Genomic DNA, 26,967 nt, shown 5'->3' with positions numbered 1-26,967 from the left:
CCTCACAGCCCCTCTCAGCCTCAGGCTTGGGGCTCCACCCAAGGCAGGAGAACAGGTTGGGCCCTACTTGTTCTGCTTTCATTTCAGTCCCTTCACAGCCACAAGTGCAGAAAGGCTGAAATGGAGCCTTTCCCCAGCGTTTCCCTCGGGGTTAACTGCGGGCTGAAGCTCTGTGCTGGCCCCGGCCCCAGCACCACCATCCCTACAGCCGCCAGGCCTTTGCTGTCCCCCCGTGTCCGGTCCCTGTCCCCGAGTCCCGCCCGGCTCTGGCAGCAGCAGCAGCCGCGGCGCAGGGGGCGCCGGCCCGGCCCAGCCGGGGCTCCCGGCCAGGAGCAGCAGCAGCACCGGCCCCTTCCCGCCTGCTCCTGCCTCGGCTCCCGAGGGCTTTTTCCAGCTCAATTCTGGAGCAGAGCAACCAGCACCCACACACAGCCCTGACTGCTCAGGGCCCGCCTGTGCTGCCCTGAGCCAGCCCTCAGAGGAAGAAAGGATCGGGTTCCAGCGCTGTTTTCAACACTCTTTTACTCACCCTGAGGTGGCAGCAGGAGGCTGCTGGTGCCTTTGCCTTGGGAATTGCAGATCATGGCTGCTCTTGGCGCTCTTCTGCTTGCCACTTGAACTTTATCCATAAAAATGCAAGTGCCTCTTTCAGTTGGTTCTACCCACGGTGCTTTCATGACAGTGAAGTCAGTATTTTTGTCACAGGCATAAAGATCATCAGATACTGGAATGCCCACCAGCCCCTGAACACTAAGATGAGGGGAATTAAAGCCACACAGGCCACATTTGCAGAACTCAAACACAGCCCTGTTGCTGGCGTTGTTTAAATAGAATAAACTGACAGAGGCTGTCACAGAATTTGCCTCCATATTGTGGAATTAAATTTAAAAATCCATCAGGAGAAACAGAAATCAGAACTTCTCAACTTGCTTCATTTCTCCTTCTCAGCAGCAGGAAGCGGAGATGCCCAGAGGTGTTTTGCACTGCTGCTGCCCCCAGTTTGAGCCCAGGCTCTGCCCAGTCCCAGCGGGAACCTGAGCCCAGCCCAGGGAGCTCAGCACACACGGGGCCAGGCCCAGAGCCCCGGGCACGGCTGCCCATTGCGGGGCAGCGGCGCAGATGGAATGTCCTGCAGCCTAAACCTCCTGCTCCTGCCACACAGCGCCAGCCTTCTCCCCCTCCTCCTCCTCTCCCAGCATGGCACAATTTCCAGCTCGGAGGAGGCTGCCCCAGAGAGGGTTCCGGCTCCTGTTCAAGCCTGAATGTCCCTGCAGAGGAACAGGGCATCTTTCAGGCACTTCCACAAGCTCAGGCTTCTCACTTCATGGCGAATCTGGGATGCAAATGGCCTTGCTAAGAAAACCAAAAGCCAAAATGTATTAATAATTATTAGAAAAAATTCCCCTTTCTTCCAGGCAAAATTCACCAAGTCATTCTCTGCATTTCTCCTTTTCAGATTGTTTCAGTTGGCTGTTCTGACAGGTCCATCTTGTTCTGGTGCTTCTCATGAACTGATTGTGCTCTTGATTTATGCACCAAGGCACCAGATGTGGAATCATCCACACTGAATTCAGAAACAAACTCCCTCTGTCAGAGCATTTTCACATTCCAGATAATTTTCAAGATGTCCAGTGACAGGTTGGAATGATCATCACAACACTCTCCACTTGTGGCTGCAGGCTCTGCAGATTCTTTCTCTGCATTCAGCCAGGCTTGTATTCCCTAACAATTCTTTGTACCACCTCCTGTTTTCTTAGCCTGGAACAGGAACAATGAAAACCTTACCCATAGCACAACTCCCCAGTCCACCAGGAAAAGAAAGGACAAGTTGTCAAGTTCTCCAAACCTTTGTCCTGCTTTGCTGCAATAGTCCTGCTGCAGGCACAGTGTGGAAAGCCAAGAGAAGCCGCAGTTGGTGGCACGTCTTGTGACAGGAGCTCGACCTCATTCTCCAGGAAAGGTTTTTGAAAAGGGCAGACAGGACTATGGAGAAGATTCCTGGAAAACTGAAACAGCTTTCCAGAAGTGAAATGAAAATAGAAAGAAATCATCTGAAATGTTTTCCTCAGTTTATTTCTGTTTTCCCCTTTTCCATCTTGCACTACTTCTCCATGCCATGAGTTCTAAATGCATCTCACCTCGAAGATCAATGACTTAGCGAGTTTTAGACACTCTAAAATACCATGAGCTGCACGAGGTTTGCCTTCCCCTGTTTTTGTTGGAAAGCAATGCTGGAGCCACAAGTGCAGCGCTTGGGTCGGGCACGAATTCCAATTCAATAACAAAATAAGGATCAAGGCAATGATACAGAAACACTGCCTTAAACTGACAGAGTCAGGATATAACCTGACACCCTGCTGGGCAGGGTGGTGGAAGCAGTCTTATTAAATGGTGGCTGCAGTCCTGTTGGAGTGATCAACGTGATTCTGTCGAAGGAGTGATCCTGTAGAAGGGTCTGGTCCTCCTCTGAAGGTCCAATGGTGGCTATAGAGCTCTTGTCCTCTGGGAATCCAGTAGGCGAGCTGCTCCTGATGTTGAAAGCCTCAGCCTATATCCATGTAGGAATGCTTGGATCCTCCCCCTGGGCGGAGCATCCCACAATGGGATGATGGAATTTTATCAGTCCTGCAGTGGCACTCAATGGCCCATTAGCAGAACGTATCTCACCTGGAGAGCATTATCAGGGATGAGTCATGGAAGCCATAAAGAACACTACCCCACCTGTTTATAGCAGTTGATGAAGATGGTGATTGAAAACATGCATTTGGTTACATCTTGCATTGCAACCTGAAACAGTGGGGTAATCCCTGCTTGGGTGGGTGAACACCACCCCCCTTACCCAAACTGGCTCAGGTGTAAAACCCCCACCCTGGGAAGGCCACACACACAGGGGACAATGTCACACTTTGCCCCCTCCAGGGGAGGTCTCGGTCCCTGTCACGCTTTTTCACAGGCTGGGCGACTTTGTCAAATGTTAGAATATCTTTTCTCTTTGTCCCTGTCACCTTTGCGACAGCTACACAGAGCTTCCCCTTCCTTTTCATATTCTGTATTGGGCCTAATTTCCACTTTTCTTTTATTGGAACCTGCCAGCAGCTGAGCTGGAGCTGTGCAGGACCAATAGAATTTAGATTTGCCACAAAACAGCTTCTATTGTCAGTTTATAAAATTTTGGGATTTGTTTGCGTTTTCATTACGTGACTTGTGGGAAAAGCAAATATTCATTGAAGTATTTTATGCAGAGTTAAGTTTGATTTCTGCAAAGTTTATTTTGTCCGGTGCCCAGGGGACGCTCTGTGCCTCTCACCCTGGGGGATGCTTGGAAGGGGCTGGGGAGGGTCCCTGTCCCTGTCACCCCAGGCCATTCCCCAGGCGTTTGTCCTTTTCACCCCAGGCCATTCCCCAGAGGGTCTCCATCATTCTCACCCCAGGGAATGCCTGGGGGGTCTCCCTCCCTCTCACCTTGTACCAGGGGTGCTCGGGGCAGTCTCTGTCCCTCTCAGCCCAGGGGATGCTCGGGGCAGTCTCTGTCCCCTCCCTCTGGGGGATGCTCGGGGGGTCTTCATCCCTCTGGCCTCAGGCAATGCCTGTGCAGGGCTGGGGACCAGGGGCTCTGTGTCCCTCTCACCGCTGAGGGTGCTCGGGGCTGGGGGGCTCTCCGACGTTCTCACGCCTGAGTGAAGGTGCAAATGACACCGTGAGAACGCAACCTGTCGATCTGCTCGAACTCGGATTGTACTGAACAAGAAATGGAAAGGAGCGAGGGAGAGAAAGAAATCAGAAATGTTCTCAGAGCGAAAGGAAGAGGAAAAAGCCCCAACCCGGACTCCGCAGCTCTCGGGGACACCCGCAGGGCGCAGCGCCTTTCAAAATTCCAGCCAATCAGAAGAGGCGCTAACCAATTTCCAGCCAACCAGAGCATTTCTCGCCGATGACTCACCGGTTGCCAGGCGGGCCCGCAGAGCCCGGCGGCCCCGGAGCGGAATTTGGGGCTCGGGCCGGGGGACGGATCCGCCCCGGGGGGGTCCCCGAGCCCCCTGCCCAGCCCTGGGCCCGATCGGGGGCTCCCCCAGCCAGCAGCCGGTGCTGCGGGGCTGCGGGGCAGAGCGGTGGGAAAGGGGGGTCCGGGCTGGCAGCGGAGGAACTGCGGGAGGAAGAGGAGGGAGAGGAGGAGCAGGAGCAGGAGCGGGAGAATCGCAGCGCTCGCAGCGCCCGCACGCCGAGCCTGCAGCACCCCCTGCCCCGGGAGCATCGCCCCCAGCCCCGAGCCGCAGGTGAGGGCGGAGGCCGAGCTCGCCCCGGCTCCAGCCAGGGGTCTCAGGGAGGATTTTTTGGAGAGTGTTCGGAGCCGGCAGATCCCGGACTCGAGCCCCGGATATCTCCGGGCTCCCCAAGAGGAGCTTTTTCGGGGGCAGAGGAGCCGCGATCGCCCCTCGGAGGGTCCCGGGGGTTCCACGTGGGGATGGCCCGGTACCGACGGGGCGGGACATTGGTTTTGGGGATCGCCGTGAGAGCCGAACTGTGGAACGGGGGACGCCCGGGGCGGGGAGAGGGGAAGGGGCGATACCGGAGCTGGGGGACCCCCGGCAGCCCGGAGATGAGGTGGGGACGGGAGCCCCTGACCCTGAGAGGGGTGTCCTGGGGTGACTTCATGATGCTCGGACCCCATCCGTCTGTTTAGCCCAGAAATGAGTTCTGCACCTTTAAGGCTGGTTCTGAGAGCAAAGGGGAGGAGGAAGAAGCTGCAGTTTGTTTTCACTCCTCCACATTCCAGCTGCTGGATGGACAGACAGCAGGACAGAGCTCTCCTTTGCTTTTAGTTAGTTTTTAGCTCGCTGAGGCAGAGAAGTTCCCTGGACTGTGGTTTTTCTTTTTCTTTGGAGCTGTTTAAATCTGCTCTGCACTGAACAGCCAGAACACCACGGGCAGCTTGCACCTGTGGCCCACCTGGCTGAGCCTGGGCCACAGCATTTCCAGTGCTGGAAGGACTGATAAGAGACTGATAAGACACTGATAAGACACTGAGTGTGCTGAGCTACAACCCAAGGAGGAACTTTCAGAGTTTGTCATATATTTTGGAGCGGCAAGAGGTTTTTTTGCTTAATATTGTTCAATTTTTGTGCTGGTAAATGCTTTGCCTGTAAAGTAACTTTTTTTCCACTTTCCTCTAAGGAAATATTTTCCCAAACTGGCTGAGGGTGGGGCTGCTGAATCAGCATTCTAGAGGAAACTTCTTTTGGAGGGTTTCAACCAAATTTGCCCTAATCCAGGACAAGGTGGCAGAAAGAAGGGGGAACCCCAAGTGGCTGGACTGGGGTGAGGCTGGAGAGGGGGACCTTGGGACCCCAGAACCTCCCAGAATCCAAAAGCAGGACCCTGGAGAGGGGGGATCCCCAGGCCCCATGGGATCCCCACAAGCCCTGAGATGGGGGACCAACCATAACCCAAGAGGGATGAGACTGGAAATGGGAAACTCCTGGTGGCTTTTTTCATTTACTCTTGATTTTGGAACATCAGGTGACTTATAGAAATGGACGTGGGTGGGAGGAATCCCCAACCAAAGGCATTCACACCTTATCTTTCCCCAAACCAGGATTTTCCCCAAACCTTCCCACCGTAACATCCCCTCTGTCCCACTCTCGGTGAGCTCAAACCCAAACCTGATCCTGGTCTCAATCTCACTCCATGTTTAGACACACTTACAGTTCTGTATTTATTCTCATCCCAGTGCCAGACTTGTCTAGCCTCAGACCCAATCCTAACCCCAGCCCTAAAGCCAATCCCATGTCCAGCTTTAACCCCAATCCCAGCTCTAATCCAAATCTCAGCCCCAACTCCAATCCCAGCCCCAATTCCAGCCCCTTCCTAAACCCTCAGCCCCAAACCAAATCCCAGGTTCAGCCCTTCTGGGGGTTTGGGGGTGTCTCTGTCCCTCTGAGCCCGATGATGTTTGGGTGGGGTCACAGCAGGGCTGAGAGGGACAGAGACCCCCCCCGGCCTCCCCAGGTGTGAGAAGGTCGGAGAGCCCCCCCAGCCCCCAGCACCCTCAGCGGAGAGAGGGACACAGAGCCCCTGGTCCCCAGCCCTGCACAGGCATTGCCTGAGGCCAGAGGGATGGAGACCCCCCGAGCATCCCCCAGGGTGAGGGGACAGAGACCCCCTGAGCATCCCCTGGGCTGAGAGGGACAGAGACTGCCCCAGACATCCCCTGGCACAGGGTATGAGAGGGAGGGAGAACCCCCAAGTATTCCCTGGGTGAAAATGATGGAGACCCCCTGGGGAATGGCCTGGGGTGACAGGGACAGGAAAAACACCCCCAAACCCCTCCCAAGCATCCCCCAGGGCGAGAGGCACAGAGACTCCTCGAACATCCCCTGGGCACTGGACAAAATAATTTCACAGACATCAAACTTGACTCTGCATAAATCACTTTGATGAATATTTGATTTTCCCACAAGTCAGATGTGATGAAAATGCAAACAAATCCCAAACATTAATAAACTGACTGTAGAAGCAATTTTTGACAATTCCAAGTACCACTGGTTCCTGCACAGCTCCAGCTCAGCTGCTAGCACATTCTGATAAAAGTGTAAATTCAGCCCAAGACAGATATCATTAAAAGGAAAGTAAACTCTTTGTAGCTGTCACAAGGGCGACAGGGATGAAGAGAAAAATGATTCTCACATTTTGCAAAGCACTCAAGCCTGGGAATTCAGGAGTTATTTGGGAATTTAGCTACTTGAGCTGAGCTTATTGTAGGACTTTTAGCAGCATTATGTTCCTCACCATGGGGTGAATGAACCTTGTCAGTCTCGCTGGTATCATTTGCTCCCTTTCCTCCTGTGATTTTTAAAACATTTCAAGGAAGCATGTCGCAGACATTTTTTCATAAAATCCTCTCTTTTAGGATTTGTCCTTTCTGGGAAGCTGAGGCCCCAAAAGAAAAATGCAAACAATAATTATCTGCTGATGTGGAATGTAACAGGAGGATCTGTTGTTGGAAAAGAAATGAAATTTAGCAAAATATTTAATTATAGTGAATTGTGTGTGAACTGGTTTGTTAAAAAGTAGTTTTGTAGCCGTTGAAAGTGTGTGTTGGGTTTTGTGTAACCTAGCAGGTAGTCTTAGGGATTTAATAAATAATTAAACTAGTGCAGGAAAGTAAGAATGCTAACCTGTCTGGAGGCAGCATACAATGCTCTTAGAATAAGATAAGCTGAGGATTAATGATCTTGTTTGTGAACCAAGGAATGTATCACAAGGGGTCTGTGACCAGGCAAGGGGAACGGGGAACTGTTCCTTGGAGGCTAGGCAAGGGGAACAGGGAAACTGTTTCTTGGAGACTTTGTTGTGAATCACATGTATAAGAGGGAAGCACCCATATGTGAATTTGGGGGCTGGGATTTTGGGACGTGAGTCCCCCAGTTCCCTGGGCCTTAATAAAGCACCCACAAAACTTATCCGAGTTTTGTGTCATTTATCAATTGGACAATACCTCGGACCCCAATGATGTTTGAGTGGGGTCACAGCAGGGCTGAGAGGGACAGAGACCCCCCGGCCTCCCCAGATGTGAGGAGGTCGGGGAGCCCCCCCAGGCCCGAGCACCCTCAGCGGTGAGAGGGACACAGAGCCCCTGGTCCCCAGCCCTGCACAGGCATTGCCTGAGGCCAGAGGGATGGAGACCCCCCGAGCATCCCCCAGGGTGAGGGAACAGAGACCCCCGAGCATCCCCTGGGCTGAGAGGGACAGAGACTGCCCCGAGCACCCTCTGGCACAGGGTATGAGAGGGAGGGAGACCCTCCAGGCATTCTCTGGGGTGAGAATGATGGAGACCCCCTGGGGAATGGCCTGGGGTGACAGGGACAGGGACACCCCCTGGGGAATGGCCTGGGGTGACAGGGACAGGGACCCTCCCCAGCCCCTCCCAAGCATCCCCCAGGGTGAGAGGCACAGAGCATCCCTTGGGCACCGGACAAAATAAACTTTGCAGAAATCAAACTTAACTCTGCATAAAATACTTTGATGAATATTTGCTTTTCCCACAAGTCACGTGATGAAAACACAAACAAATCCCAAAATTATATAAACTTACAATAGAAGCTATTTTGTGGCAAATCCAAATTCCATTGGTCCTGAACAGCTCCAGCTCAGCTGCTGGCACATTCTGATAAAAGAAAAGTGGAAATTAGGCCAAATAGAGAATATGAAAATGAAGGGGAAGCTCTGTGTAGCTGTCGCAAAGGTGACAGGGACAAAGAAAAAAATTATTCTAACATTTTGCAAAGTCGCCTAGCCTGTGAAAAAGCATGACCGGGACAGAGACCTCCCCTGGAGGGGGCCAAGTGTGACATTGTCCCCTGTGTGTGTGGCCTTCCCAGGGAGGGGGTTTTACACCTGACCCAGTTTGGGTACAGGGGGTGGTGTTTAGCCACCCAAGCAGGGATTACCCCACTGTTTCAGGCTGCAATGTAAGATGTAACCAAATGCATGTTTTCAATCCCCATCTTCATCAACTGCCATAAGCAGGTGGGGCAGTGTTCTTTATTGCTTCCATGACTCACCCCTGATAACGCCCTCCAGGGGAGATATCTTCTGTGAATGGGCCATTGAGTGTCACTGCAGGACTGATAAAATTCCATCATCCTATTGTGATATGCTCTGCCCAGAGGGAGGATCCAAGCATTTCTACCTGGATATATTCTGAGACTTTTAACACCAGGAGCACCTTGCCTGCTAGATAGTAATTCTGGTTTAGACCCTCCCCTGGTTTGCCTTCTAACCAGTACAAAATTTAGTGTATTCATCCCTTGTTTTCCTCCCAAAACAAAATTTCCCATTCCCAAACCTTCACCTGATGGAAGAGGAAGCTGCAAGGAAGAGGAAGATGCCCCAGGTCACCCAGGAAGGTGAGGAGGAAGTCAGTGCCCCTTTCCTCCTCTCTCCTGCTCCATCTCCTAGCCCATCACTGCCCCTGGCTGCAGGACAACCCTGCTGCCAATGCCATCCTGCCAGTGATGCACTGGGGGGATCTCCTTCCCCTTCCCTCTGGTACGGAGGCAAATCCCATCCTCTCCTTGTCCTTACTCCTCCAGAAAAACAGCTGAGCATGGAGACCAGGGAGGAAAAATCCCCATGGCAGAACCTCGTAGAAGAGGCTGTTTTGAGCGGCTCCATAGCACAGGAATGTGGTGTGGAGGAAAAGCCCCAGAGATCTCACAGGAGGAGGGGCCCTAAACCCAGCCCAGGGGGCTCTGAAGAGGAAAGACCCACCTTGAGCCAGGAAGGTAGACACAGCTTCAACCAGACCTCAAAGCTGGTGGCTCATGAGCAGCTTCATGATGGGGAGAAGGCCCACAAGTGCTTGGAGTGTGGGAAGAGCTTCAGGCAGAGCAGCACCCTGATCCGCCACCAGTGCATCCACACTGGGGAGAGGCCCTCCGAGTGTCCTGAGTATCAGAAGAGGTTTCAGACCAGCTCCCATCTCCTCTGCACCAGCAAAATCACACAGAGGAGAGGCCCTTCCGCTGCCATGAGTGTGGGAAAGGCTTCAAGAAAAAATCCACCCTTAGCACCCATCGGCACTTCCATACTGGGGAGAGGCCCTAAGACTGCCCCACATCATGAGAAGGGCTTCTCCATGAGCTCGGACTTGACCAGACACCAATGGAGTCATCAGTAAGGAAGTTCTGTGAGTGCCCCAACTGAAGGAAGGGCTTCATGCCCAGCTCCAGCTTGTTTCCCCATTGGAAGTCACATGTTGGGAAGACCCCTGGTGATCCATGTTCCCTGCAACCCATGCTGGGAAGACAGCTGTCCCTTTTCCTGCCCCTGCCAATGACATGATGTGGCAGTGAAAGCATGAGGATCTTCCCATGGCCCTGTCATTACATTCACTCTCACCTCAGATCATTGCCAGGGGCTGGAAAGGGGCTCTCTCTCTCTCTCCCCAGAGGAGAAGGGTGTCCTTTCCAGGCAGGGGGAAATACCTGGCCAGGAAGAGCCTGCTGTTGATGTTGTAGTTTTCCCTGTAAATAGCTTTTCTTATCTCTTCTGTTATCAATAGTGTTTCTGTTCCATTTTTTCCTTATCTCGTTGCTGTTCCCAATAAATTGTTCTTATCCCAGCCCGGGATCTTTGCCTTTTGTGCTTTCCATGGGAGTCGGGAGGGCAGTGAGGGCAGCGCGGTTTTAGCAGGGCCAGGAAATTGGGGAATCCCATTCCTGAACCTCAGCCGGTGGAAACTGAGCATCCCAGCTGGTCCCAGCCCTGGTGGCCATGACAACAGCCTTGGGAGCGGGTCCCTGGTTGGGGCTGTGGGAACCTCTTCCCTCTGGTGCCCAGGGACAGGAGTGGAGGGAACGGCTGCAGCTGAGTCGGGGAGGCTCCGGTTGGATGTCAGGAAAAGGTTTTTGGCCAGAGGCTGCTGGGGCCCTGCCCAGGCTCCCCAGGGAAGGGTCCCAGCTCCAGGGCTCTCTGAGCTGCAGCAGCGTTTGGACAGCGCTGCCAGGCCCAGGCTGGCATTGTTGGGGTGTCCTGTGCAGGGCCAGCAGTTGGACTGGAGGATCCTGATGGGTCCCTCCCAGCTCAGCCAATTCTGTGGTTCTGGGATCCCATGAGCCTGGGGATGGGGCTGCCAATGGTTGCCATGGCAACGGGCTCTGGCTGCAGACCTGAGCTGGTGTCCATGGCAACCACCCCTGGCATGGGGTCTCCATGGAGCTGCCAAGGGACTGAGCATAGCAACAGGGGGCTGGGGATGGTTGCCATGGAAACTGAACATAGCAACACAGGGCTGGTGATGGTTGCTATGGAAACTGCGCATAGCAACAGGGGTCTGGTGATGGTTGCCATGGAAACTGACCATAGCAACAGGGGGCTGGGGATGGTTGCCATGGAAACTGACCATAGCAACAGAGGGCTGGGAATGGTTGCCATGGAAACTGACCATAGCAACAGGGGGCTGGTGATGGTTGCCACGGAAACATCCCATAGCAACAGGGGTCTGGTGATGGTTGCCATGGAAACTGACCATAGCAACAGGGGGCTGGTGGTCGTTTCCTGCTTAGGATCAGATTTGTCACAGGCCCTCAGAGGGGTTTCTTGGAGACTTTCCAAGAGTCTCCAGGCTGTTCCAGAGCTGGAATGCCACAGGCACAGACAGGGGCTCCATGGAGACTTCCCAGGGCTTTCTGGGGATGGTAAAGAGCCCTGTGCTCAGAGGCAGTCACAGCCATTCCATGGTGACATCCCAGGGGACCTTGTGCTGCAAAGGCACCGATCTGTCACAGGCGCTCACAGGGGCTCCACGGTGACATCCCAGGAGTCCCCAGGCTGCCAAAGAGCCGGGATGTCCCAGACACTCACAGGGTTCCTGTCATGGGCAGATATATTTATATAAATATATTTTCTCTATTATGGTAATGATTAGACAAAATTTCCTTAATCAGAAATATTCATGCCAGGATGCAAGAGACGTAAAATATATTATACAGAGCACTAGGAAATTATTTCAAAGCAACTGTATTAAGGAAAATCTGTAATTAAGCAGAGATTTATGTCACTCCCCCAGACCAATGACCATGGGCAATTCCCTTTGGCTCAGCCTGGAGCAGTGACCTTGAGGGTGTCCCCACCACTGGGAGGAATCCCCACACCCCTCAAGAAGGGAAATGTCAGGAGATGCTGCCATTAAAATTTGGGATGGGGCTTTTCTCATCTGAGGTGCTGCCCTGTCAGTCAGATGTGCCCAGGCTGGGCCAGCTCAGCAGTTCTGCAGAAGCTCTCAGTGGTGTCACTTGGTTGTTCCTTTCTCTGGGGATTTTTCCAGCTCTGCCACAGCTTCAGTTCCCTCTGAGGATGTTGAACTTTGAGATGGAGGAGTCAGGCTGGTTTCAGCATTATTCACCCCCAAAGCAGTGTGACTCCCCTCCTTCATTGCTTACTGGGGGCTTTGCAAACAGGACCTTGCTGGAGTTGTTGGAGCCCATTGCAGGCAGAGCCTCCTGCTCCAGCAGGAACTGCCTTTCCTGTGCCATCAGCAGGGCAGGTCCCGCTGCAGGAAAAGCCCCAGGCCAGCCCCAGCACAGGGAAGGGCTCGGGCACAAGGGCAGAGTGCCGTGCTGGGAGCTGTGCCAGGGAGAGCCTGAGGCACCAAAGGCACCTTGGCAGCAGCAGCTGCTTGCAGGCCATGGCCAGAAGCCTCCCTTGGCAGCCCAGCCTGGTGGCCACCACTGCAGAGCTGCTGGTTCAGGGCTCATTCCTGGCTTGGGTCTGAAAAGCCACTTCTGCCCCAGGAGCCTGACTGGGAAGCCATTGGCCCCAGCACCTTGGGGACAAGATATTAATGACAAAACTCTTCATGCCAGCAGAGCCAAGGCAGGGGCAGAGGAAAGGGCAGAGCCAGGCCCAGGGGACAGGGCTGCCATGGTGATGGCTGTGAGGTCACTGCCCCTGCAGCAGCCTGGCTGCCCTCAGCAGACATTCTGGCCAGAAGCCTTGTGAGGGCACCCAGCACATCAGAGAACCCACAATGCAGGAATTCTGTCACTGGGGATGAGCGGGTTTCAATGGGAGAGGTTGCACAAAGCTCCTGCTCTTGGACAATTCCAGGGATGGGGAATCCACTTCTCTGGAAAAACAGCTGCAGTTTCCTGCCACTTTCTTAATTGTAAAATATTTCCTCCTTCTAACAAATGTTATTTTGTCCCCATTCAGTTTAAAGATACTGACCCATTTTCTGTCACGGTAGGATTTAGGAGAAAATAACTTCGAATGCTATTTTTACCTTTTCACAGACCTTGGAGAGGACTCAAAAATCTCCCAGAATGGGGTTTGGAGGCCTCATCACAAAACCAGCAGGGAGAGTCTGCGGCCTCTGTGGTCAGTGGTGTAGAGACTGAGGACTGAAAGGGAATAGCCTGGGAGGGATGGATGGGTGGTTTCAGAGAGGCTGGAGCTTTTCTTCATAGTAGGAATAAGCCTGAAGAAGACCTAATAGCACCAAATGCAGCTTGGGAGGTCCAGACTGAACACCAGCAGAAAGGAATTTCCCTGGCAGGGCAGGGCTGTGATGCAGCACGTCCCCAGCAGGAGCCTGGAGCAGCCCCAGGCTCTGTGTGGGCAGGCAGGGGCAGGCAGGAGGCAAAGCTGTCAGTAAAGGAAGGGCCCAGCCACGTGGAGCAGCCGGGGATACCGACAGCCTGCAGGGACAGAGGCGCAGGTTTGCTCAGCAGCAGAGACACCTTTCCCTCGCTCGTCCCCAGCTGTCATCACTGCCACCACCAGTGTTCTTCTCTACCTGGAACCTGGGGACATTTTCTCAGTCCTGTCCCTCAGATGGATCTATTTAAAGTATGAGAAATTTCAGTGTTTCACCCTCTTTTTGAGTCCCTGAGAAGGTTTTTTGAGCACACTCTGAGGACTGAGTCTGATGCAAAGAGCAGCAAAGCCCCAGAGGGTCATTAAAGTCCCTGTGCTGTGTCTGTGCTGCTGAGCTGGGCCGGGCTCCTGGCCCAGAGGCAGCTCCTGGCAAGGGCAGCACTGCAGAGAGACAGCTCTGGCCAGGAGCAGCTCCTGTGCACAGCCCAGCAGGGCTGGGGCACTGCCAGGGCCCCTCCGGGACACCAGCAGGGCACAGACAGAGCTGACAGGGGCTCAGCACTGGCAGGGGCTGTGGGATTGCCCCGAGGGGGCTGTGTCACAGCAGCACCTCAGTGGCTGTGTCATGGAGGCACAGAACAGCTGGGATGTCAGCAAGGGGCTGTGGGACAGAACTGAGGGGGCTATGACATCACAGAGCTAGCTGTGACATCATAGAAGGTGGTTCTGTGACATCAAAGTGTGGGTTGTGACATAGAGTATGATATCACAGAGCAGCTGTGTAATGTCACAGAGAAGGCTGTGACATCACTGGGTGACTGTGTCCATCACAAAGTTGCTCTGTGAAATCACACAGCAGATGAATGAGTTCATATCAAGGTTATGTGACACAAGAGAGTGGTTGTGTGACATCACAGGGGCTGTGTGACATCACAGGTGGCCTGTGACATCACAGAGCAGCTGTGTAACATCACAGGGGCTGTGTGACATCACAGATGGCAGTGTGACATCACAGATGGCAGTGTGATATCACGGCGGTTGTGTGAGGTCACAGGGACTCTTTGACATCACAGGGATTGTGTGACATCACAGGGGCTGTGGGACATCACAGGGACTTTGTGACATCACGGGGCCTGCGTGAGGTCACTGGGGAGGTCACTTTGCCCCGGCCCCCCTTACAGTTCCCCCCAGAGCAGTCCAACCCTGCTCGTGCACAGCGGGGTCCCCTGTCCCCCCGGGTCCCCCCGCCCCCAGCCCCGCAGCCTCCCCCAGAGGATGTTCCACGAGATCGGCCCCAGAGCCTGACATGGGGATGGGGGGCTGGGGCCCTGGGGGTGGCACAGGGGAACAGGGATGCCCTGGCAGTGTCCCTGTGTCCCCCAGGGCCAGAGCCTGGGACAGGGCTCCTTCACCCTGTTATAGATAAATATTATAATATTGGGTTTTTGCAAATATTAAAAGGGATTTTAAATGTGTGATGTTAAAGTAACTTTGTTCTAAAAATATAGTTTTTATGTCTTTGTTATTAAGCTCAGTGAAATAGTTGCTTGTGTTAAACCGCCTGCTTGTGTTATAAGGAAAAGTTTTGTTAAATTAAGGTATAGTTGAATTACATTATATTATTATGTTATTTTAATTGCATTATGTTAAGAGGTTGGGGGGGTTATTAGAATGTTCTAGGAGAAGGGTCCAGGGTTTGCTGAAAGGGCAGTCTAGTGGGGCAAGGCGAGGTTAAAGAGCGATTGGATGGAAGATCTGACCAATCATTTGAAGTCCTGCAGAAAAGATTGGTCCAGAATGAATGGCGCTAAAGGCCAATGAAAAGCCTGGAAATAGACCAATCACCATGCGGATCCAAAATGGACCAATCCTGGACTCAAAGGGGGCTATAAATGGGGGAAGAGTGGTATTGTCGGGCTTCTTCTGTTTGGATACTTGTTTTCTGGAGAGAGCCCAGTGCATTTGGCTGTAGTGGACTGTTCTGGTTTTGACTCGCTGTGTGGGTGCTTGGGCTAATCCTGGGTACTCCATTCCTTGCAGGTATTTTAATAAACGAGAACCTCTTTCTCCAGAGAAAGTTTGGCCTCGTTCATATTCATAACAGTGATACAGTGGGTGCACTGTGAGACTGCAGGAAGGGCCTGGGCACAGCAAGGGCTGCAAGTGCCCAAGGCCAGGGGCTTCTCCATGCAGCTTCCAGTGGGCTCAGCTGCTGAAGGGAGGCTGGGTGTGGCCCTTTGTGACACAGGGCCCTTGATGATGTAGGGCATGGTGGTGTCCAGAGACCATTGTGACATCAGAGAGCCCCATCATGACTCAGAGTGTATATAAGGAGCACAGAGCCCTGGTGTGCCCAGTCTCGTGAGAGCTACTCTCGTATAAGGAAGCAGCTTCTGGGATCTGTCTATGCTACAGGAGCTCCGACATGGAAGAGAGCAAGAGAAAGCTCAACTCCTTCCAGTCACCCAGCCCCCTGCCCAGCTAGGGGCAAGACCAGGCCCTCAGCGGGCACTTGGTGGGGGCAGTGGGTGCCTCAGCCTGGCCATGGTCAGACACTGAGGAGGAGGAGGAAGAGAAGAAACCTGACAGAGATGACAAGGGGCCAGATGTTGGGGCTCGAGAGCTTGGTCTAAGAGAAAAGGCAACAAGCTGTGAATTGTCCCAGTCGGTGCCAGCAATGGCAGCCAAGGAAGCGTCCCCACGAAGAGCAAGGAGTGCCCACGAGTTGCAGCAGTGGAAGGCGGCTGTGAGGGTGCTATGGGGAGATGGGGCACAGCAACAGCCCCGCCAGTGGCAACAAAGGGCAACAGTCCAGGAGCTGCCCCCAATGGAAAAGGAGGGGACTGAGCCAAAGCTGAGCCAATGAGGGGAAGGAAGTGTGAACAGGCAGGAGAAGCAGGCACATTCTCCTGTCCCCAGGGAGGAGGTGCCATCAGCAGGGACACAGAGCCCAGTGCCTGCTCCAGACAGCCCCTGCTGCCCCCCAGCCCCTCACCCAGCCCACTCGGAGCCAAAAGCCCCAGGGAGCAGCTGGAAGAGGCAGAGCAGGGCTCAGTGCTGGCAGAGAAGAAGAGTAAGAAGAGCACCGTCAGCTGGCAATGATGAAGACTGGGAATCCTACAGCCAGACTGAGCTTTGCCAAGAGTGCCAAGGTGAGGCAGAGCCAGAGCTGTCCCAAGGAGAGTTCAGCAGCTCCCAAGATCTCTGCAGCTGGGAAGACTGCAGTGAACCAGAGCTCAGAGAACTCCGAGATGATTCCATGGAGGAAGACAGCAGCAGCAAAGACCTGCCACAGGACTGCTGTGAAGGTAACAGCATCTTCAGCTTCGGGCCCACTCCCTTGCTGTGGGAGGAGGAGGAGGAGGATGACAGCTGGCATGAAGTCAGCATCTTGGAGCTGTCTGAAGGAGAAGGCAGGGCCCAAAGGCTGGCAGATCTTGCGGCAGATGGGCTGCCACTGCCCATCCCCACAGTCACTGCTGAGGCCAGCCCCAAACAGCACGCATGAGACATGATTGGTGCCAGAGTGCTCAGCAGGGAATCCCAGAGTCATTGAGGTGAGAAGAGACCCTGACGCTCACCCAGTGCCACCGGCACCCTGGCAGCACCATCATCACCTCAAAACCACATCCCCAAGGACCACCTGGAAGCAAGGGACTGTTGGGACACTGTGGGGCCCCATGGAACTCAGGGAACATGGAACAGGTCTGGCTGCTTTGGTCACCCAGTGGCTACGTGACAGCTCTGGCTGATCTTAGGAAGTCAAGGGCTGTCTCTCATCAGCTCCTGGAGCACTGGGCCTCCGTGCTTTTCATGCTGTGGAAAAAACCTGTCTGACTTTTCAGATGCCCATTGCCAAAATTGGTACTCTCCCTAAAAAATTTCCTCTATGCAAGGGTATCTTGCGAAACAAAACCTGCCAGCTCTGGCTGGCCTTGGCCTCTGGTGGTCACCTCTCATCTGCACCTGAAACAGAGGGGCTCTGTTCCTTCAGTCCTATCAAAAAGAACCAACCTTCTTGTCCAGGGACCATGGCCAAAATTAGAATTTGGCCTCCAAAATCCCATATATCCAAGGATTGCTCCCACACAAAAGTAACCAGGACAGTCAGTTCAGGCTGGCCCTGTCCTCTGATGAGCTGAATGTTTTCATTTCGAAACACTTGGAGAGGGCCCATAGATGTCCAAGGGGAGGGGTTTGGAGGCCTTGGGCACATGAGCGCTGGATAGGGACAAAGGAGCTCTGTGCTCAGTGGGGTGGACACTGAGGACAGTGGAGCAGAGCCATGAGAGTGTTTAAAGGGAGATTTCAGGGATGGTGGGTCCTTTTGACATAGTGGAAAACAGCCAGAGAAAGAAAGAATTAATGCCAAGGGCAACTGGGGAGGCCCAGACTGTCACCAGGAGCAAGGAATTTCCCTGGCAGGGCAGGGCTGTGGTGCAGCACGTCCCCAGCAGGAGCCTGGAGCAGCCCAAGACTTTGTGTGGGCAGGCAGAGGCAGGCAGGAGGCAGAGCTGTCCACAAAGGAAGGGCCCAGCCAGGTGGAGCCGCCGGGGGATGCCGACAGCCTGCAGGGACAGAGGCGCAGGGCAGGGACACCGTGGGACAGCCTGGGCTGCACAGGGCACAGGGATGGGCAGCAGCTGCAAGACAGCCCTGCCAGAGCCAACTTGGGCAGCACTTTGGCCATGGCTGCTGGCCCTGGGCCTGAGGCAGGAGCAGGAGACAAGTGACCCTTGCATGGCCGGGGCCTCATTGCCTCCTTGTCCCTGCTCAGCAGCCTGGCAGGGGCCGCCCCATGCTCCTGCCCTTGGCATTGCACATCCCCACATGCCAGTGCCCATCCCGGGAAGAGCCCTGAGCAAGGAGGGAGGGACAGGATCTGCCTGGCCAGGGGCTGGGGCTCAGGCCTTGGCACACATCCCTGACACATATCCCCACCATTTCCCTCATCCAACCCCTGGCACTCAGAGCAGCTGAGGAATGGAGTCACATCCAGGGGTGTCCCCAAGGCTCAGGATTGGGGCCCAGTCAGTGAAATCTCTTTATTGTTGATCTGGATGTGGCCATCGAGGGCACTCTCAGTCAGTTCCCAGGTGAGCCCAAGCTGGGTGGGACTGTGGCTGTGCTGAAGGGCAGGAAGCTCTGCAGAGGGATCTGGACAGGCTGGAGCCATCCATGGGCCCAGGACAATTGGATGAGGTTCACTAGGGCCAAGGGCCAGGTCCTGCCCTGGGCTCACAACCAGGCTCCAAATCCCTGGCTGTGCCCTGCCCCGATCCCCACAGCCTGTCCTGTTTCCTTCATCCCTGCATTGCCAGGGACTCTCTGGGACAAGGGAGCTCTGCTCTGGGTATGGAGGGAGGTCCAAGTGCCACCACTGGAGTGGGAACCACAACTCATCAAGTTTGTGTCCTTAGGGGGTCAGGAACTGGTGAGACTCAGAGGCACAGAAAGTTTCTCTTCATGGCCGAAAGACCACAGTTGAACAGGAAACAATTTAATAACAATCTCACTCTTCCCTGAGCTATGTTCAATGTCCCAGCAGAATCTGATGAGTCCACCATCCACAAGTGATTTCCATACTAAAATTATTTTTAGACAAATGTGGTTCTGTGATAGATATAAACATAATTAAGTTCTTGTATCAGGATGCTCATCCTGGACTGAGGATAGAACAGCTCAAACAATTCCTGATTTGCAAATCTATGGATGGAAAAGGGAGGTCAGGCTGCTCTTGGTGTTGAGGAAATGCTGAAAGCAGCCTGACTCATTTCATCTCCTCCTGCCCTGGCTGATCTCTCCTCTTTCTCCTTCCACCCATCGGCTTTTGTCTCCCACCAGCCACCAGAGAAGAGCCTGGCTCTGTGTTCTCCATCCCCTCCTCACTGGCACTGCCAGGCTGGCATGAGGAGCCCCTCAGCCTTCCCTGCTCCAGGCTGGACAAGCCCAGCTCCCTCAGCCTCTGCTCACAGCCCAAGGGCTCCAGCCCCACCTTGGAGGCCCTTCCCAGACCCTGCTCCAGCTGCCAGACATCTTTCCTGCCCTGGGCAACCCAACCCAGGCCACAGTGACTTCGATAATCCCTTTCCTTGATGTCCTGGTCACACAGCCCTGGCCCCTTGTCCCCTGTCAGGCTCTGGGGTGGATCCTGTGGAACATCCTTTGGTGGAGGCTGTGGTTTCAGGTGGGCCGGGGGGATCCCGGGAGACAGTGACCCTGCTGGGCATGGACAGCGTTGGAGTTGTTGAGAGAAATTGTGAGGGGGAGCTGGGGCAGAGTGACCAACCCAGTGATCTCACACAGCCCTGCTGGGATGTCACACAGCCCCTCTGTGACGTTACAGGCTGCTCTGTGATGTCACAGCCCATTCTCTTATGTCACAGAGCTGGACTCTGATGTCACAACCAAATCTCTGATGTCAGCATCTGCTCTGTGATGTCAGATCTCTGCCCAGTGATGTCACAGCTGGCTCTGTGATGTCACGGAGACAGTATATGATATCATAGATGCTCAATGACCTCTCATATCCCACTCTCTCACATATCCCACTCTGTGATGTCACAGCTCACTCTGTGACCTCATATTACCAGATGTCTACACCAGGTGAGCTGACACCTGGAGCTTGTTCTCCACAACCCCAGGCCTATGGAAACCACACAGTGCCCATTGTGTGAGAAGGGGAACTGGAAGTTCAGCAGCCTCAGTGTCCTGCCAGCTCAGCCAGGCCCACGGGAACATTGGGGTCCATGACCACTAGGGACCACCAGAGAGACCCCCAGGACAGAAGAACACATGCAAAAGGGGAGGGGAAACGTGTTAATGATTTTGGGGAAATGATTATCATATGTATGTTTAGTCCAGGACAATCAATGAATGTATGTGCAAAATACAGAAAATAAAGAGAAACTTCCCTGTTCTCAGCATGCACAGCTTTGAGAGGAGCTCTCCCCCACGCATCCCCCTGAATAAAAAATTCTGCTTCTTAATGCTACATTGGTGTTAAGGAGTTTTCTGTTTTACTGAATTTTTGGTAACACTCCCAGTGCCAAGGAAAGCTCTGTCTGCTGCTGTTCACAGAGAAGGGCTGGTGGCAGATGTGGGGCTCAGAGGCTGCCTGGGGCACAGTGACCATGGAATAATCAAGTTTTCAAAGTTCTGTGAAAGAAGGAGAGGCGGGAAGAAAACTTCTACACTGGAATTAGGAAGGGCAGACTTTGGCCTGTTTAGGATGCAGATTTGGGGAGTACCAAATCAGGTAATGATTTTTTTAAGAGAAACAGCCCTTAAAAACAAAGGGGTCCAGGAAGGATGGGCACATTTCAAGAAAGTAATCTTAAGGGGGAAGGAGCAGCCTGTCCCAGTGTGGCAAAAGATGAGCTGGTAAGGAAAATGACTGGCGTGGCTGCCCATGGAGCTTTTGTGGGAAGTCAGGGGAAAAAGAGTGAGCATCACCTTTAGATAGAAAGTCAGGCAACTTAGGAATTGTTTAAGGATTTTGTAAGGTCATGCAGAAAGAAAAGTTTTGATGTGAAAGCTAAATTAGAGTTTAACTAGGACACTTCCGTGAAAAATAATAGAAAATATTTCTATAAATAAATTAATAGCAAACAATGGGATAAGGAGAACCTCTACTCTTTATTGGATACAGTGGAGAAGATAGTAACTAAAGATGAGGTAAAGGCTGATCTACTTAACACCTTGTTTATCTCAATTTTCAATATTAGGACAGGTTGTCCTCAGGACCAGTGTTCTCCTGAGCTGGTAAATGGGCACAGGGAGCAGAACAGTCCCCCTGTAATCCAGGAGGAAGCAGTTGGTGACCTGCTGAGCCACTCAGATGCTCACAGGTGTGGGGATTGGATGGGATCCATCCCAGGGGGATGAGGGAGCTGTGGATGAGCTCCCCAAGCTGCTCTCCGTCATTTACCATCAGTCCTGGCTCAGCAGGGAGGTCGCATAGGATTGGAGGTGCCAGTGTGAGCCCATCCCCAAGCAGGGCTGGAAGGAGGATCTGGGGAACTCCAGGCCTGTCAGCCTGACCTGGGTGCCCAGCAAGGTTATGGAACAGATCGCCCTGAGTGCCATCACAGGGCACCCACAGGATGGCCGAGGGGTCAGAGCCAGCCAGAGTGGATTTAGGGGTGGCAGGTCCTGCCTGACCAACCTGGTCTCCTTTTATGATCAGGTGACCCACCTGTGGATGCAGGAAAGGCTGTGGATGTGTCTATCTGGACTCCAGCGGAGTCTTTGACTCTGTCTCTGACAGCATTCCCTGGAAAAGCTGCAGCCCATGGCTTGGGCAGGTTCCCTCCTCGCTGGTAGATTTAAGAGCTGGCTGAAGGCTGGGCCCAGAGAGTGGTGGGGATGGTGCTGCACCCAGCTGGTGTCCAGGCACTGGTGGTGTCCCCCAGGGATCTGTGTTGGGCCCAGTCCTGTTTAACATCTTCACTGATGATCTGGCTGAGGGGATCGAGTCCACCATTCACAAATTGCAGATGGCACCAAGCTGGGTGTGAGTGTGGATCTGCTGGAGGGCAGGACAAGAAGACACAGCCTTAAGCTGCACTAGGGGAGGTTCAGGCTGGACAATAGGAAGAAGTTCTTCACAGAATGGATGAGTGGGCATTGGAAGGGGCTGGCCAGGGGGGGAGGTGGCAGAGTCACTGTCCCTCTCCAGTGGCACTTAGTGGCATGGTCTGGGTGACAAGGCAGTGTTAGGACATTGGTTGGACTTGATGATCCAAAAGTTTTTTCCAGCCTATTTGATTCTGTCACTCTGTGATGATTGGGACACTCTGGGGCCATTGTGACACTGCAGGGCCTTGTGGAACTAATTGGACCATGGTGACACCGTGCAGCCCCATAGAACCAGGGGTCCATTGTTGTGCTCCGGGACCAAATGGACCCAGAGAGTGCACTGTGACACTGTGAGTCCTTGTGGGACCACAGAAGCCATTGTGACACTGCAGGGCCTCGAGTAACCAAGGGGTTTCACCATTTTGGCACTGCAAAACCAAGGGCACCATTGGGAGACTCCAGGGCCGAGAGGAGCCAAGGGGCCATTGTGACACTGTGGGGCCGCGTGGAACCAAGGGGACATTGTGACACTGTAGAATCCTGTGTAACCAAGGGGCCACTGTGACACAATGGGGACCCAAGGAATCTGGAATAATGTGACACTGTGTGGCCTCGTGGAAACAAGGAGTCCGTTGTGACGCTGAGGGGACTTCTGGAACCACAGAGACCATGGTGACAGTGTGGGACCTTATGTGACCATGGGGTCATTGTGACACCATGGGGCCCCATGGACCCAAGGGGCCACTGTGAAACTGTGGCACCAATGAGAACATTGTGACACTGTGAAGCCCCATGGAAACAAGTAATCCATTGTCACATTTTGGGGCCCCACAGAACCAAGGAGACCATTGTTGCTCTGCATGGCCTCATGGAACAAAGGAGACCAGTGTGACAGTGCAGGGCCTGGTGTAACAAGGAGGCCATTGTGACAATGAGAGGCCTCACGGAACCAAGGATATCTTTGCAGATGACACCAAGCTGGATGTGAGTGTTGATTCTGTGAGAGCATAGGAGGTCTCTGCACAGGGCCCTGGACAGGCTGAATCCAGAACCCAAATCCACCAATGTGAGATTTAGCAAATCCAAGTACCGAGTTCTGCACTTTGGCCACAGCAACCCCTGCAGCACTAAAGGCTGGGGACAGAGTGGCTGGACAGCAGCCAGGCAGAAAGGGACCTGCAGGGACTGATGGACAGCAGGCTGGACATGAGCCAGCAGAGTGCCCAGGTGGGCAAGAAGGCCAATGGCTCCTGGCCTGGATCAGGAATGGTGTGGCCAGCAGGACCAGAGCTGATGTGCTCAGCACTGATCTGCCCCCAGCTCTGCACTTAGACATTGCTGCTGCAGCTCCAGAATAGGGAACACAAGGGGATCACTGCAGAAAACTTTGCTGGGAGATCCTTTAGCTCCTTTAAAGACACCAAGAGCACAGCCCCTCATTGACGCAGTCTGTGGGCACAGGAAAGTTGCAGAGAACCAAAATGAGAAATGGCTCAAACAATGGTTTTACTTTGTGGACAATATAATAAAACTTAAACACAGGGGAAAAAAGAACAAACCCAAAAGAACTATCAAAGATTATTTATATTACAAATTATTTATATTACAAATTATTCATATTACTTGGCCTGTTCCTGCTGCAGCCCCAGCACTGCCACCCCCAGGGCTGTGCCTGGCCTGGAAAGCACTCAGGCCCTACAGAAACACCAGGGCCACCAGGGCAGCGGGGCAGGGCCACAGCAGCAGCACTGGCACCACCAAGTGCTGCTGCTGCTGGGCACAGCTGCTGGGCCAGCCCTGATCTGCCCCCAGCTCTGCACACAGACATTGCTGCTGCAGCTCCAGAGAAGGCAACAAAAGGGCATCTCATCAGAAAACTCTGCTGGGAGATCCTTTAGTTCATTTAAAGCCACCAAGAGTGCAGCTCCCCATTGAAATGGGCTGTGGCCACAGGGAAGGTGGAGAGAAACATAATGAGAAATGTCACAAGGAATTACATTTATTTTTAGATAATATGAAAAAAGTAAAACAAAGAAAAAGAACTTCCAAAATGAAAACAAACAGAAGTATCAAAGATTATTTTTATTACATTTATTTGTAGAAATTGGCAAGCATTTCAACGTTTCTGAAAGCATCCAGTCATCATTGTCTGCACTGCAGCCTTGAGCTCCTGGTTCCTCAGGCTGTAGATGAGGGGGTTCAGGGCTGGAGGCACCACCGAGTACAGAACTGACACTGATATATCAAGTGATGGGGAGGAAATGGAGGGGGGCTTCAGGTGAGCAAATGTGCCAGTGCTGATAAACAAGGACACCACAGCCAGGTGAGGGAGGCAGGTGGAAAAAGCTTTGTGCTGTCCCTGCTCAGAGGGGATCCTCAGCACAGCCCTGAAGATCTGCACATAGGAGAAAACAATGAACACAAAACAGCCAAATGATAAACAAAGGCTAACTACAATGAGCCCAAGTTCCCTGAGGTTTGATTGTGAGCAGGAGAGCTTGAGGATCTGGGGGATTTCACAGAAGAACTGGCCCAGGACATTGCCATGGCACAGGGGCAAGGAAAATGCATTGGCTGTGTGCATGAGAGCATTGAGAAAGGCACTGGCCCAGGCAGCTGCTGCCATGTGGGCACAAGCTCTGCTGCCCAGGAGGGTCCCGTAGTGCAGGGGTTTGCAGATGGACACGTAGCGGTCGTAGCACATGATGGTCAGGAGGGAAAGCTCTGCTGAGATGAAGAACATAAAGAAAAAGAGCTGTGCAGCACATCCTGTGTAGGAGATGTTCCTGGTGTCCCAGAGGGAATTGTGCATGGCTTTGGGGACAGTGGTGCAGATGGAGCCCAGGTCAGTGAGGGCCAGGTTGAGCAGGAAGAAGAACATGGGCGTGTGCAGGTGGTGGCCGCAGGCTACGGCGCAGATGATGAGGCCGTTGCCCAGGAGGGCAGCCAGGGAGATGCCCAGCAAGAGGCAGAAGTGCAGGAGCTGCAGCTGCCGTGTGTCTGCTAATGCCAGTAGGAGGAAGTGGCTGATGGAGCTGCTGTTGGACATTTGCTGTGCCTTAGCATTTGGATCTGTAAAAAAAGTGATCATGGAATAATTGGGTTTGGAGAGGACCTTAAATATCCCAGCACAGCTTGGGGGCACATTCCACACACTCCCTACCCAGGGCTCTGCTGGCTGGAGCTGTCCCTGCCAGCAGCTCCTTCCCTGTGCCCAGGGCTGGGCCCTGCCAGTCCTGCCAGAGCCCAGCCCAGCCCTGAGGGCTCAGCTCTGCCCTGCAGACCCCTCCCAGCTCTGGCACTGCCCAGGGACAGCTCTGGACCTGCAGGCTCTGATGGCAACGTCAAAGCAACCCTGAGGAGGCTGGATAAACAAGACAAAATGCAACTTCTAAGGGGCCCTGTGCTGTTTTCTGTCACTGCCTGGTTTAGCAATATCTGAGGAAATTTTTTTTTTCTCATTCTGGACTGCCAGATGAATATCTGTGTGCAATTTCCCATCCCAGCAACCCAGAGCAGTACTTTAAAAAAGCAGGATTTTCCCTTTTATGCAGTCCCTGCCTCGCTCCGCTCCCTGCATAATCTACTTGGAAATGTTCTGCAGTTAAATGCCATGCTGGGAGCAGTCCTGAACCATGCAGCATCCTCCCCACAAAAGGAGAACACTTCCAAGCCTTACCAGCTATCTCCTCCCACCCAGATCTTGTCCCCCAGTGCTGGGAGCAGCTGCCAGGGCTGGCTGAGAGCGTTCCCTGGCAGGCAGCAGAGTCCCTGCCCCAGCACAGCACCCTGGGCTGCAGGACCCTGCTCTGCAGTACAGCCCTGGCCACCCCTGGCTGCTCTGCACAAGAGACAATCAGAGAATGTACTCACAGGGTCTGTAGGCATTGGGATGTTCCAGCTTGAGGAGACGGCTCCGGGAGCTGCAGCTGCATTGTCCTGCAGCCAGAGGTTCCTGTGCCAAGGGCTGGCAGTGATTCTGCCCCAGGCACTTCTCAGCACCTTCCCAGCCCTGACTGTTTGAAGCTCTCTGTGCCTCTCTTCTGTGTCCAGGGTGGCTGCAGGCAGTGCCCCAGCCATGCTGGGCAGGTAGAAGAGCTGCTCATCAAGGGAAATGTGCTTTTGAAGCTCTTCTGGGTTACCAGGATCTGCCTCTGTGCCAGGAGCCCAGCCCAGCTCAGCAGCACAGACACAGCACCAGGACTTTAATGAGCCTCTGGGACTTTGTGCCCAGGTCCTGAACATCAGTCCCTGAGATGGAGCTGAAGAAACCTCTCCAGAACTCCAAGTCAGAATCACACTCCAAACTTTCTTGGACTTTTAATGGGTCCCACTGAGGTTCACGACTGAGCAAGTGTCCCCAGGCCCCAGGCAGAGCAGAGAACTGCAGGCAGTGATGACAGGTGGGGACAAAGAGAAGCCAAGTCTTGGTGCCCTGGGGCAAAGCAGGGTCTGTGCCACCAAGGGCTGTGAGGAGACACCTTGTCCTGAGGAACTGGGGCCTCCTGGCACAGCCCCAGCCAGGCTGGGCACTGTCACCCCCTTGTCCTGCCCTCAGCATCCCCCCCTAGCCCACATCCCAGTGGCCTCAAGGATCTGCTAGAAGGAGTCCCTGGGGAGCCTTGCTCAGCAATGGCCCTGGGGCCTCCTGAATGCTCCCTGCAGGGACTGCAGGTTTTTCAAAGGACTTTGGGTTTTGCTTTTGCCTTGGAGTCTCTGAGAGGTTTATGCAATCCTGGCCTGCAATTATCTGCTGTAATTAGTCCCTGGAGAGGCTTTGTCAGTAACAACACTCATTGTGGCTCATTAATGCTTCAAGGTACTTCCGTTGTTTGAAGGTACTTGGTGTTTCCCTTTTGATACAGACTCTGTGAGAGGTTTGTGCACTCAAGGCCTCAGTTATCTGCTTTAACGAATCCCTTGAGAGCTTTGTACTGACACTCAGTGGGGCTCATTAATGCCTTGAGAAACTCAAGGTTTTTAAGATACTTTATGGATTTAAGAATACTTTTAGGTACTTTTAAGAATTTTCCTTCCCACGCTGAGTCTCTGAGAGGTTTTTGTGCCATCCTGGTCTCCAATTCTCTCCTCCAAGGGGTCCATGAGGAGCTTGTGTTGGGTATCTTCCCTCTTTCTGTTTTACAACAAAGATGGAACTGAAATAATTTTGTAAGACTTTCTAAAAGCATCCAAACAAGCATGGGACAATTAACAATACAGCAACAATCAGTAAGAAAATTATTAGTCCTGTTTTAGCTAGACATCATCCAACCCTTTAGTCCCTTGGAT

The 26,967-nt window shown here is 53.4% G+C and overlaps 2 protein-coding genes across 2 annotated transcripts in view; both read right to left on the bottom strand.

Moving 5' to 3' along the window:
* Positions 1–26,967, bottom strand: part of LOC131095372 (zinc finger protein 850-like) — a 503,603-nt gene that overhangs the window by 8,605 nt on the left and 468,031 nt on the right. The gene's annotated exons all lie outside the window — the stretch shown is intronic.
* Positions 23,795–24,766, bottom strand: LOC131095377 (olfactory receptor 14A16-like). The gene has a single exon (XM_058043073.1). The coding sequence runs from the start codon at positions 24,725–24,727 to the stop codon at positions 23,795–23,797; it is 933 nt and encodes a 310-aa protein (XP_057899056.1). The 5' UTR covers positions 24,728–24,766.

This window comes from Melospiza georgiana, chromosome 34 (assembly GCF_028018845.1).
Source record: "Melospiza georgiana isolate bMelGeo1 chromosome 34, bMelGeo1.pri, whole genome shotgun sequence".
Taxonomy (NCBI): Eukaryota; Metazoa; Chordata; class Aves; order Passeriformes; family Passerellidae; genus Melospiza; species Melospiza georgiana.
Note: the sequence above shows the minus strand (reverse complement) of the source record. Positions and strands in the feature narration are given on the sequence as shown.

Excerpts from the sequence above, each read along its gene's own strand:
- LOC131095377 (XM_058043073.1), bottom strand. The coding sequence starts at position 24,727 with ATGTCCAACAGCAGCTCCATCAGCCACTTCCTCCTACTGGCATTAGCA.